This window comes from Pungitius pungitius, chromosome 11 (genome assembly GCF_949316345.1).
Source record: "Pungitius pungitius chromosome 11, fPunPun2.1, whole genome shotgun sequence".
Classification (NCBI taxonomy): domain Eukaryota; kingdom Metazoa; phylum Chordata; class Actinopteri; order Perciformes; family Gasterosteidae; genus Pungitius; species Pungitius pungitius.
Window position 1 is genome coordinate 18,740,476 of NC_084910.1, and position 13,615 is coordinate 18,754,090.

At 40.7% G+C, this 13,615-nt stretch overlaps 1 protein-coding gene across 1 annotated transcript; it reads right to left on the reverse strand.

The window, feature by feature from the left end:
• Nucleotides 1-93: 93 nt before the first annotated feature.
• si:ch211-215k15.4 (uncharacterized) lies at nt 94-13,071 on the reverse strand. The gene is made up of 15 exons (XM_062565556.1): nt 12,973-13,071; nt 12,641-12,705; nt 11,964-12,249; nt 11,250-11,404; nt 9,939-10,218; nt 9,637-9,782; nt 7,161-7,209; nt 6,778-6,842; nt 6,334-6,619; nt 5,808-5,962; nt 3,288-3,353; nt 1,919-2,204; nt 1,481-1,635; nt 781-1,060; nt 94-624 (listed from the first exon to the last, which is right to left on the reverse strand). The coding sequence occupies exons 2-15, from the start codon at nt 12,699-12,701 to the stop codon at nt 477-479; spliced, it is 2,418 nt and encodes an 805-aa protein (XP_062421540.1). The 5' UTR covers nt 12,702-12,705; nt 12,973-13,071; the 3' UTR covers nt 94-476.
• Nucleotides 13,072-13,615: the final 544 nt, after the last annotated feature.

A 13,615-nucleotide genomic window follows, 5' to 3' on the forward strand; every position in this document is an offset into this window, starting at 1 on the left:
TCTTAACTCAAATGTATGTAAGAATCTTTGCAGACATTTCCAAAAACTCATCAGTAGGTCCGGTGCATCCGGAAAGCTTTCACAGCGCATTTTCGTATTCCAAAATGAATTCTAAACGTTTTACACTTTGTCATTGTGGGATGTTATGTGTAAAATTCTGAGGAAAAATTGAATTTAATCCCTTTTGGAATAAGGCTGTCCTCCCATGACAAAATGTTGAAGAGGTTTGCACTGTGTATATATTTATGTTGAATTCCCTCCTTGTGTAAATGATTCACACAGTTGTGCGAGTTGAAACAACAACAAGCGTTCATTTTATTTCAGTATTGATGCTTTCAATAAAAAGACTCAACATCAGCCTTTCAAATCAAACATACGCACCAGTAGGGCCACAGAAGTCATTTCAAAACGCAATCACTGGGTTTAATAAAGAAATGATTATTGATTATTGGTTTGTACGGTTGACGCCTTTGTCTCTAATCCAGAGGGGAGCCGTACACCTCCACCTCACACAGGCTCAGAAACTCCTCTCCGGGGATCACCACGTTGACGTAGCGACCGTCCATCCCATTACACTGGAACTCACTGACGCCCCCCGATGGGATGCTGCTGATCACAGCGCACCTGGCGGGAGAAACACTCATTACTTTAGGTCCAAAAACGGTTCGTCTCTGCTGCTTTGGCGAGGGAGACCAACACGCTTTACAGCCTCACTGATGTGTGCCGTCACCATGACAACTCACACCAGCTCACACACTCAGTGGACTCGAGGTAAAGTACCTGGCGTTGTCGTTGCCGAAGTTGGCGAGGGAATCCCCGATGCGGATCTCGGCTCCGTCGAGTCGCTCGGACTCCTCCTGTCGGTTGGTTACCTTCACAGAGAACACCTTGTGGGTTCTACGCAGGTCCAGTCGCCACCAGGGGTTGACGTCGTTTTTGGTGTGAGAGCAGGAGCCGTCCTCCCACTTGCTGCCGGGGTTCCCATCGATGGCGTTGAAGGCGGAGCCGAACGTGAACAGGGACGACTGGGAGGCTTTTCCTCCCAGTGCCAGGTTCTCTCCTGCAAACACGGACATGAACGAGATGATAAAAGTAACGCTCAGATGTGGCGAGTTCAACTGTGAATGTCAGATAAAAAGCTGGGAGGCCTGAGAGAGAGGAAGGATTATTTACAATGCATGGTACACTTCTAAATAAAAGGTTAAATCTAAATATGTTGGGTCAAAAAGAAGTCATGTCAAAATAAAAAGTTTTTAAATATTAGGTGAAAATATTTTTTTTAGGTTAAAAGATGTCATGAAAAAATAAATGGAAAAAAGGTCAAATAATGATATGCTGTAGGAGGTAAAGAGGATTAAACACAATTAAGGGTATGATTATTGCTGATGCAAAAGTAGTCTCAAAGCATTGAAAATAAAAAAAGAATAACATATCACACTGGTTCGATATTATTTATTTCAGTAGTAGTTGAAGCGCTCACCAGTCGGGGCGAGGTACCCGTAAACCTCCACCTCACAGAGTGTGAGGATTTTCCCTGGTCCTGGTAGAACCACAGTGACGTAACGTCCATCCACATGTTTAGTCAAAGTCAGAGTGATCGTTGCTCCTTGATCAGTTCTATCAATTGTACCAACACTAAAAGAGAGAGAGAGAGATGAATGAGAAATAAAACATCACATTCATACATGTAGTCCTTCAACATGAAGATGAAAGAGATGAGCTTGTTGATTTTTTTTTATTGAAAATTGATGTCTAAAGGCTTTCTAAACAGCTCTTTCTTTACATTTCATTTCATAATGTGAAGATCACTTCACGTTTCTGGCACGTTTGTTCGCGTGACTTTGAGAGCCGGCTTTGGTAACAGTGCATACAAATACGAATAAAAGTTAGTCTAGTTTTAGAGTATAAATATTCTCACACTGGGTTTGCAACACCATTGTTCTCCAAAGAGTTGCCGACGTGAACCTCGGCCCTGTTGAGCCTGTCCGCGCAGCAGTCTGCTCTGTTTGAGATGACGATGGAGGTGACGGTGTAGGGGTGCAGCAGGTCCACCCTCCACCAGGGGTTGGTCTCTTCTTTGGTGTGGGTGCAGGAGCCAGCGAGCCAAAAAGAGTTTCGATTGCCATCAATCGCGTTGTAAGCCGAGCCGTATTCGTCCCCGTAACGGGTCGACTGAGTCGCCTTCCCACGCAAGGCCACGTTCTCTGTGAGACGGATGGAGAACACAAAAGAGATTTAAAGGGAGATGGTTTCGAATTGTTGTGCTTAGGGTCCCGACTAATAAATGTACAATGATCCTGAGAGCACAACGCACTGCTGGTAAAGAGAAGACATGCAAATAGATAAAACACAAAGTACATATTCAACTGAGAAAAGTCTAATGAGCCACATGCAAACTGTTTCGCTCAATACATGAATCCTGCAGGAAGTTGTTACAACATTGCAGAAAAGAGGATGTTGGTCTTGGGGGGGCGACACCACATTTGGAGGGTTCAGATAAGCCAGTGCTGCAGCCAAAGGATTCCAAGGATTTTTATTTATTTGCATAAACAAAGTGACCTACGTGCACCTACGGTGGCCGAGAAGGTTCAGACAAATACAAAAGCCACAACACAACCGCAAATGCCACAACACAACACGAACGCCACAACACAAAATACAGAAGCCACAACACAAAATACAAAAGCCACAACACAACTGCAAATGCCGCAACACTACGCGAACGCCACAACACAAAATACAAAAGCCACAACACAACTGCAAATGCCGCAACACTACGCGAACGCCACAACACAAAATACAAAAGCCACAACACAACTGCAAATGCCGCAACACTACGCGAACGCCACAACACAAAATACAAAAGCCACAACACAACTGCAAATGCCGCAACACTACGCGAACGCCACAACACAAAATACAAAAGCCACAACACAACCGCAAATGCCGCAACACAACGCGAACGCCGCAACACAACACGAGTTAGAATTTAACTAACTAACGTTAGCTAAAATATGCGTGGCGCCATTTAGCTAACGATAGTTAGTTAAATTCTAACTAGCTGCAAGGACTCATGTTTCACTTACTTCTTAAACGATCTGGCATCCTCCAGCTCCGTTCATCAAAAATACGCTCGTTCCCGTGGGCAGTTACTTAGTTACTTCCGTTTTCGCTTTCGTGTTGTGTTGCGGCGTTCGTGTTGTGCTGTGGCATTTGCGGTTGTGTTGTGGCTTTTGTATTTGTCTGAACCTTCTCGGCCACCGTATGCACCTCCTGGTCAAACTTACCGTAAGTGTGAGCCGACTGCGTCTCCAGGAGGAGCAGGAGAAGGAAAGCGATGAGTTTCATTATTTCTGGTGGTTTTAAATAACACAGCTTTAAATTCATTATCACTTGTGTAATATGTATGCTATTGAAATTCTAATTATATTATTGATGCGTTGGATATCTATGAAAAAAATATATATATATAATTTTATCCACATAAAAACTGCTGTTTAGATGAAGGATGAAACGTGTGTATACACAGTTTAAGGATTCAGTTACACTTCACAAATATTCCAACTATTATTTCCCTCCATACTCTACAGAAATACACATTTCTATATAAAAGATTCACAGAAGATTACAGAATATGATCTGATGGAACAAAGTAAAACTGTTACCTGGAGATAGCCGGATGATTCAATGAAAAAGAAAAAAGCTTCCGGAGCACTGGAATATAATCTGTGTTCTGTTTTCTGCAAGTCTCACTGAATGCATCCAGCCAATCACAAGATATTAGATCATATTCGTCTTCATAACAATCACATCCCATTGGTTTACTCCCATGCACATGTATTTCCCTCCCTTAGAACTTGTGATTCATTTTCAGAAGTAAAAGAGGTGTGTCAAAGATCACACACACATCAATTCAATAGTCCAATATCGATGTGATTTGATAAAATCACAAAGATATTAAACTCAAGCGGGGCCACTCTCTCCAGCATGTTTTTTTTTATTCATTCATTAAATCTGCTTTTAGTACATCAGTTTTTATATTAATATCATTATTTTCCAGAGTATCACAGAGCATGTTTCACCTCCACTAAAGTAACTAGAATGAGTACTTCTTTGGTCATTTCTTACTGGACATCCTTCTTGCCCTCTGCAGACTGGCTGGATTGAAATGGACCATTGCAGCAGGAGGATTGGTACAACAGGGTCAAATGAACTAATAAAGCAGGGGTGTGAAACATAAGACCCGCCGGATGACTTTGCTAAGTGTAAAAATGACAGAAAGACAAGATAAATTGCATTTTCATAAAAGTTGCTGCTATTCTTAAAAAGTCCACAGGGGGTCGAACTCTGTAAGTGAGCTCAAGCGTTAGACCAGAGGGATCGACGTCAAAGTGGTGAGCATGTAGCCTCATACCTAAAATGGGTTTGACACCCCTGTGATAAAGTATAAAACAGAGATGAAACCAACAACTCGAGAAACGCTGTCAGTCGAGTTGTTTCGCAACAGCTTGATTCTTGTTACTCAAGACTTAACTGGATGACACAATGAAGGTAAAAATGTTTAGTTGCAGATTTTGACAGATTTCTGCACAATGTGCACATTGTTTTCACATAGATGTCTTTCTGTTTCAACATCTCAAAAGTGCTACTTCTCTGTTTCTTCCTCTGAAAGGTTATTCACCTCATGTGTAACCCTTAGACTATGAATCTATCACACCCGTTACCACACGCTTGAGTGCAGGGAAAGTTTAAATACTGCGTGTGGCAACACACATCCAGCAGAGAGTTAAATGTGCACCCACAACTCACAGTAAACATGAGACACACACACACACAACGGAAAATAACCGCATAATAAATGCAGAGAGAATAAAAGGAGCACTTGAGACACTCAGGGTCTTGAAGGGTCCCAAACCCGTCAAGGGGCCTTTGGTCTGAGACTGTAGACACTCACAAGAGTTGGATAAACTACTACGGAACAAATGATCTCCAGGTCATGTCCTGTTCAAAAATGAAGAAACTCCGGACAAACAAAGGACATCTTGGATCAAAAAGTTAAATCAAAAGTTGATCCAACGAACGAGTGGCGGTAAACAAACGAAACAACAGCGCTGCATTATTTGAGCGCAAAACGAATCCATATGAAGTGAATTCAATTAAATGTGTCCGTTAGTACGCAAGGATCGCTAATTAGCATTAGCATAGACGTGACGTAATGTTTTTTTTTAAACGTTTGACTTCAGACCAACAAGGATGAAACGAGAATTGTATGCAGTGTAAATGATTGAATTTTATTTCAGTATTGATGATTTCAAAGAAAAGACAACAGCATTTTAAATCAAACATACGCACCAGTAGTGCCTTAAAAAATAATTTGAAAATGTAATCACAGGGTTTATTAAAGAAATGATGTTTGATTGGTTTGGTTTGTGTTGTTGACGTCTTCATCCCTAATCCAGAGGAGAGCCGTACACCCCCACCTCACACGGGCTCAGAAACTCTCCTCCGTGAAGGGCCACGTTGACGGAACTCACCGACGTGACCCGATGGGATGCTCTGGATCACTCCGGACCTGTGAGGGAAGAAACACAAATGACTTTAGGTCAACAAACACAGCATTTAAAATACACTTGAAAACAGTCAAGACAGATGACTTTGATGAGATAAAATATAATCTTTTTAAGAACGCACTTTAACGTGTGAACGTGCGGCTGTACTTTACTACGTCAGCGATGTAGCTTTGCATGAGGGCGCTTATTGTTTTGTAATAACAGAGGTTTTTCTTGGCTACACATGTCCATGCTCACCAGTCGGGGTGCGGTACCCGTAGACCTCCACTTCACAGAGGTGAAGGTATTTCTCTGGTCCTGGTAGAACCACAGTGACGTAACGTCCCTCCACATGTCCAGTCAAAGGCAGAGTGATCAATTCTCCTTGACCAGTTGTACCAATTGTAGCAACACTAACAGAGAGAGAGAGAGATGAATGAGAAATAAAACATCACATATTATAGTCCTTCAGCATGAAAGAAAAAGGGATGTTGTTGTTTGTTTCATGACAACTTATTATCCCTCATGTATTAGAGTCAATGACACATGAACCAGCTAGCGGGAACCTGGCTCTGATCTTTGCTCATCTAGACATTACTCCTCTTAATCTTTAACTGTAAGGTTTTTGGTGCTTTATTAATGATGAGAAAATCACCTCAGCACCTTCAAGTCTCTGGGTTTGTTTGTTCCTGTTACATTTGAGAGCCGGCGTTTTTCATAATACAAATAAGGTTATTATAGTATATGATATATACTGTATCTTTATATATATTTATTGTTTTACACTGGGTTTGCAGCACCGTTGCCATCTAAAGAGTTGCCGACGTGAACCCTCGCCCCGTTAAGCCTCTCCTTGCAGCAGTCTGCTCTGTTCGTGATGACGATGGAGGTGATGATGTAGGGATGCAGCAGGTCAACCCTCCACCAGGGGTCGGTCTGTTTCTCAGTGTGGCTACAGGATCCAGATTCGAAATTAGAATTATGGTTTCCGTCAATCGCGTTGTAGGCCGCTGAAAGGGCGTGCGGTAAACGGGTCGACTGAGTCGCTTTTCCACGCAAAGCCACGTTCTCTGAGAGACGGATGAAAAACACAAAAGAGATTAAAAGGGAGGTGGTTTTTAATTGTTACGCTTTAATCAGCATCTGGGCTAATGACTTTACAATGATCCTGAGAGCACAACACACTGCTTCACAGTAAACACGTCTCACACACACAGGTCAAACTTACCATAAGTGTGAGCCGAGTGCGTCTCCAGGAGGAGCAGGAGAAGGAAAGTGATGGCTTTCATTATTCTGGTGGCTTCAAATTAAACAGATTTTAATTCAATATTATTTGTAACTGTTTGTTAACTATATTGTACTTATATTATTGAGTGTGTTGAATGTCTATAACAATAAAAGATATAATTTCATACATGGAGACTGCTGTTTAGATGAAGGAAAGAGTGTGTATCCATAGTTTAAGCGTTCAGTTACATTTCACAGTTATGTTTACAACTATTACAACTATTAGTTCCCTCCATATTCTGTAGAAGTACATATTTCTATGTAAAAGATACTCAGAAAATGACAGAATATGATCTGATGGAACAAATCAAAATAAAGTGTTACCTGAAGACAGTCGGATGATTTGGTGAAAAAGAAAAAAGCTTCCGAACCACTGAAATATAATCAAATCAAATCAAGTTGTTTATATGTGTCTCACTGAATGTTTTCAGCCAATCACAAGACATAAGATCATATTCATCTTCAACACAATGCCATCCCATTGGTTTACTCCCATTCACACGTATTTCCCTTCATCGCGATTCAATATCATTGACCAAGAGTTCGGATGTACTTTGTTCTGGATTTATTATTTACAGTTTTAACTATTTTTCAATTCTCTAACTTGTTTAGTTTATCTATCTGAGTGGTGATGAGGACCCACACACCCCCACATGCCAGGAACTTTCAGTCAAGCACACCCACAGAACACACTGGAGATTCAGATTCTTCAATCCACAGAGGTTTATTTGATCAACAAAGACTCAATAAAAAAAGATTTTCCTCTCGTCAGAAAGACACTAATGAGGCGACGGTAGAGCACATTAGTTTATACCTGGGGTATTCAAATGAAATGTAAAGAGAAGATGTCTAAGTCAAAAGCCTAAGGTCAGGATCATGTATTTAAAACGTGTGTGTGTCTTGTGTCTCTTTTCAGTTCATTGAGGGGTTTTTTCGCTCTTGTTGCTGATCCCTGTTTTGCCACCTGGCATTTTTTATTTTTGTATTCAACTTGAAATAAATGTTTTTTCTTCTGCGACCGCCAGTTAGTGACCTCTGGTTTATACATTTCTTTCTATCTCGCTGGGTCCCCCCCCCCCTTCTGTCTCCTAGCGCTTACCTAGAGATATATATCTATCTACTAACACAATTCCCTAAAAATTATTTTAACATGAATATATGCTGGATTATAGAACCATTTTTATCACATTCCCTGTGTGAAACATGGTAGATCCTGCTTTCCATCTTCAGGTAAAGGTACTTTATGCACTGTAGGGACCCCCCCCTAACAGCTGTGGTAGTGGACTCATCTACAGTTAAGGCCACACATGGTGACTTATGAATGGCTTCATCAAGCTGGTTTATCACATCCTGGGTTAATATTTTCTCACAAGTGTTTCTCCTCAGTGTTTTAGCTACTAATTTATTTATTTAATATTTATTTTCCAACTCGTTGAACCCCTTCTGTCTTCTAGCGCTTACAGAACGTTTGTATTCAACTTATAAAGTAAATTAGTAAAATAAAGTATTTTTCTTCTAAGTTTGTCAGTGACCTCTGGTTTAAACATTTTTCTTGTTGACCTTGTTGGTCCCCCCCCCCCTTCTGTCTCCTAGCGCCTACAGTAGGTACGGAAAGTATTCAGACCCCTTTAAAATGTTTCACGTTTGTTTCATTGTAGCCATTCGTTAAAAAAGAAAAACTGAAATATCACATGGTCATACGTTTTCAGACCCTTTTGAGCCAGTGCAGCCATGAGTCTTCTTGGAACAAGCTTTTCCACACCTGGATTTGGGGATTCTCTGCCATGCTTCCTTGCAGATCCTCTCCAGTTCTGTCAGGTTGGATGGTGAACGTTGGTGGACAGCCATTTTCAGGGTCTATCCAGAGGTGGTCAATTGAGTTTAGGTCACAGAGTTGTTGAACTCATACCGATATATATATATACATCCCTACTAACACAAGTGTATATGTTGAAATACATGGTGACTTATGAACGGCTTCATTGAGCTGGTTTAGCACATCCTGGGTTAATATTTTCTCTCAAAGCTTGCTTCCTTGTTTGTCCTCAATCAGTTTTAGCTACTGATTTATTTAGAAAGGGAGACCACCCAGTTGGTCAAGGTCGATGGGAAAAAAGCCAATGCAATACATGGGTATTCAGGGTTTACTGCTATTTCTAAGGTTTCTACATTTGAGAATATATTGTTACTGGTTGAGGGCAGGAGAGTATTAATCATGTATCCAATAGTTAAAGATGTCAGGTCTATAGGACTGTACGTCTCCAGTGCAGAGGTAGTGCGGAGGTCTTTTGAGACTATCTCTGCAAACTAACCACGGTTCTTCCAAACTGGTCTATTTGCAATGTTTAATTTAAATTCTGGGTTTGAGGATTACAACCTGGGAAGAACTACAGTTGACGTGGGAGTTCTCTGTTATATTAAGAAATAATATTAATGTAAATAAAGACTGAATATCTTTCACTACTCAGAAGAAGTTATTTGGTCATGGTGCAATAAAATTAATTTTTTAGGAGTGACATCTTGCTGCAGATTCAAGTCTACAGCCCAGAAATATAAAAACTCAACCCACTCTGCGGTGGATGAAAATTTAAACGTAAGAAAAACTATGAACATCAGACCAATAAGGATAAAATGAAAGAAAGGCAGTGTAAATTTCAGTATAGATGATTTAAATAAAAAGACTCAACAACTCTTACAAATGAAAACATACGCACCAGTAGGGCGATAACATAATTTCGCTGTCAAGATTTAGTGAAGATATGTTTTATTATTGGTTTGTATGGTTGACGCCTTTGTCTCTAATCCAGAGGGGAGCCGTACACCTCCACCTCACACAGGCTCAGAAACTCCTCTCCGGGGATCACCACGTTGACGTAGCGACCGTCCATCCCATTACACTGGAACTCACTGACGCCCCCCGATGGGATGCTGCTGATCACAGCGCACCTGGCGGGAGGAACACTCATTACTTTAGGTCCAAAAACGGTTCGTCTCTGCTGCTTTGGCGAGGGAGACCAACACGCTTTACAGCCTCACTGATGTGTGCCGTCACCATGACAACTCACACCAGCTCACACACTCAGTGGACTCGAGGTAAAGTACCTGGCGTTGTCGTTGCCGAAGTTGGCGAGGGAATCCCCGATGCGGATCTCGGCTCCGTCGAGTCGCTCGGACTCCTCCTCTCGGTTGGTTACCTTCACAGAGAACACCTTGTGGGTTCTACGCAGGTCCAGTCGCCACCAGGGGTTGACGTCGTTTTTGGTGTGAGAGCAGGAGCCGTCCTCCCACTTGCTGCCGGGGTTCCCATCGATGGCGTTGAAGGCGGAGCCGAACGTGAACAGGGACGACTGGGAGGCTTTTCCTCCCAGTGCCAGGTTCTCTCCTGCAAACACCGACATGAATGAGAGGATAAAAGTATCGCTCAGATGTGGCGAGTTCAACTGTGAATGTCAGATAAAAATCTGGGAGGCCTGAGAGAGAAGATTAGACACCATTAACGCTATAATTATTCATGATGCAAATGTAGCCTACAAGTATGGAAGTAAATCTGTGTCATCGGGGGTTGAAATAAAAAGTTGAGCGGCTGTACGCTCTCGTTTAACTTCCGCTCAGTTCATGTCCAACACAGTCTGTTAATGTACAAATGTCAGCTGTCCGTTACGGAATCTTACAGACGCAAACCACACTGATGGCATGAAGAAGAGTTAAAGCCCCGTTATTATGGGACATGGATACAATCCGAAGCCGAAGGTGTATTGGGTGCTCGCTCCTTTTGCTTGACGCACGCTCCTGATCTTGAATCTAGAATCTATTGCTCTTCCTTAGTGTCCTGGATGTTGGTGTCTCAAGGTTGAATTTTTTTGGGTTGAATATTGTAGCCTCCATTTCGAATATTTCAACATTTTTTTTTTTTTAGGTTGAATTTTTTTGTGGTGTTTTAATGTTGAAAAACATTCAGGTAAATAATTTCAATGCATAAATATTCAGTGCTAGAAATTCAACCAACTTTTTATTTCAACCCCCGATGACACAGATTTACTTCCATATACAAGCATTCAAAATAAATCAATGGTAGAAAAGTAAAAAAATATTAGGTTGAAAAAAGTTTTGAAGAAAAAGTCAGTATGTTAGGTCGAAAAATGTCATGTAAGAAACATTTTAAAATTAAAACTTCAGAAAAGGTTTTTAAAATAAATCTAAATATGTTGGGTTTAAGTCTCATGTTGAAAACTAAAAATGTTAGGTCAAAAATATATTTAAAAAAGTAAAAATATTTTAGGTAGAGAAATTCAAGGAAAAATAGGTAATGAAAAGAAAGGTAAACTTATGGTATGATTATTTTTTAAATAAACAAAATAAATAACATAAAACTGGTTCCATGTTATTTATTTCAGTAGTAGCTGAAGCGCTCACCAGTCGGGGCGAGGTACCCGTAGACCTCCACTTCACAGAGTGTGAGGATTTTCCCTGATCCTGGTAGAACCACAGTGACGTAACGTCCATCCGCATGTTTAGTCAAAGTCAGAGTGATTGTTGCTCCTTGATCAGTTCTATCAATTGTACCAACACTAAAAGAGAGAGAGAGAGATGAATGAGAAATAAAACATCACTTCGATCACATTCATACTTGTAGTCCTTCAACATGAAGATGAAAAGGACGAGCTTGTTGTTTTTTGAAATTCTCTATACTTCCATCAAAAGAAAAAGGACATTTTTGGGAAGTGGAATCTAAAGGAACCATAAATGTGTCTCCTCCATGTGGTGACAGCTGAGCCTGCATCTTGCAGCTAACTGTGCATCGCAAACAAAGAGGGAAGCTACCCGGTGGGGCTATGACAACACAGAAATGAGATGGCAACACACACACAGACACACACACACACACACACACACACAGAAAGAACTTCACTCAACTAAATCTGTAGCTAAAAAGGTTTTTGCCGCTATATTAATGATGTAAATATCACTTCAGCACCTTCAAGTCTGGGTTATTTGTTCCTGTTACGTTTGAGAGCCGACTTTGGTAACAATGCATACAAAATCAAATAAAGTTGTTCTGGTATACATATATATATATATATATATATATATATATATATATATATATATATATATACATAGTCTTACACTGGGTTTGCAGCACCGTTGTCATCTAAAGAGTTGCCGACGTGAACCCTCGCCCTGTCGAGCCTCTCCCTGCAGCAGTCTGCTCTGTTTGTGATGACGATGGAGGTGACGGTGTAGGGGCGCAGCAGGTCCACCCTCCACCAGGGGTTGGTCCGATCGTCCGTGTGGGTACAGGATCCGGAATGGAAATGAGAATCAGGGTTTCCATCGATCGCATTGTAGGCCGCTGAAAAGTCGTGCCCGTACCGGTCCGACTGAGTGGCCTTTCCACGCAAGGCCACGTTCTCTGTGAGACGGATGAAAAACACAAAAGAGAGTGTTTCTCAAACTGTGGGGTGCGACACTTTAGTGGGCCGTTGTGGTATTACAGTTGGGACGCATGGGGAAATGAACACTTAATTCATAATAAGAGCTTTAGTGAGAACTTCCCATCTTAAATGAAGTAGAACGTAAGCAGACGTAAGCACATAGTACAGACAACATAAACATGTTGCACTTTGTATTTGTTCCCTTCAGCTTAAATCTAATAAGCCACATGTCAGAAATGATGTTGGTCTGCCAATGCAGTCCATTTACAGCACAACAAAAATTATACAATTTTTATATGAAAAGGTAAATTCGTTGATCGACAATAAACACGTCACACACACACACACACACTCTCAGATCCAACTTACCGTAAGTGTGAGCCGAGCGTGTCTCTAGGAGGAGCAGGAGAAGGAAAGTGATGGGTTTCATTATTCTGGTGGAAATAACATAGCTATTTATTTATTATTACTAGTGGAAATATGTGCGCTATTGGAATTCTATCTGTATTCTAACTTTAATGTTGAATGGGTTAAATTTCTCTTGAAATATGAGACATGATTCTGTTTAGCAGAAGCAAAGAGTGCATTCACAGTTTTAGTATTCACAATATTTCATAGTTATGTTTACAACGATTTCAACTATTTTTTCCCTCCATATTCTGCAGAGGTACATATCTATACAAATAAATAAAAAGTGTTACCTGGAGACCCACTACAGCAATGATTCAATGAAAAAAAGAAATGGTTCCAATCAACGGAAACATCAAAGTCCTGTGTTCTTTATATGTGTCTCACTGTATGTATCCAGCCAATCACAAGATATTAGATCATATTCGTCTTCATAACAATCACATCCCATTGGTTTACTCCCATGCACATGTATTTCCCTCCCTTAGAACTCGTGATTCATTTTCAGAAGTAAAAGAAGTGTGTCAAAGATCACACACATCAATTCAATGCTCATAATCAAGAGTTCATGGTGTACTTACAATTCACAGGTACTTTATATGATTTTTCCCATTTAATACCACTGTATACTTCTACTTAATTACCCATTAGAAAGAAATATGGCACTTTTCAATCCACTACATACACTGTCCAGCATGTAGTTTTGTCAGTTATATCAGTTCTTATAATAATAATATTATTTTCCAGAGTATCACAGACCCTATTTTACCTTCACTACATTCATTATGAGTACTTGTTTGGTCATTTCTTACTTGACATGAATGACACCAAGCGGTGAGTATTTGGCCCTATACCTAAAATGGGTTTGACACCCCTGTGATAAAGTATTAAACAGAGATGAAACCAACAACTCGAGGAACGCTGTCAGTCGAGTTG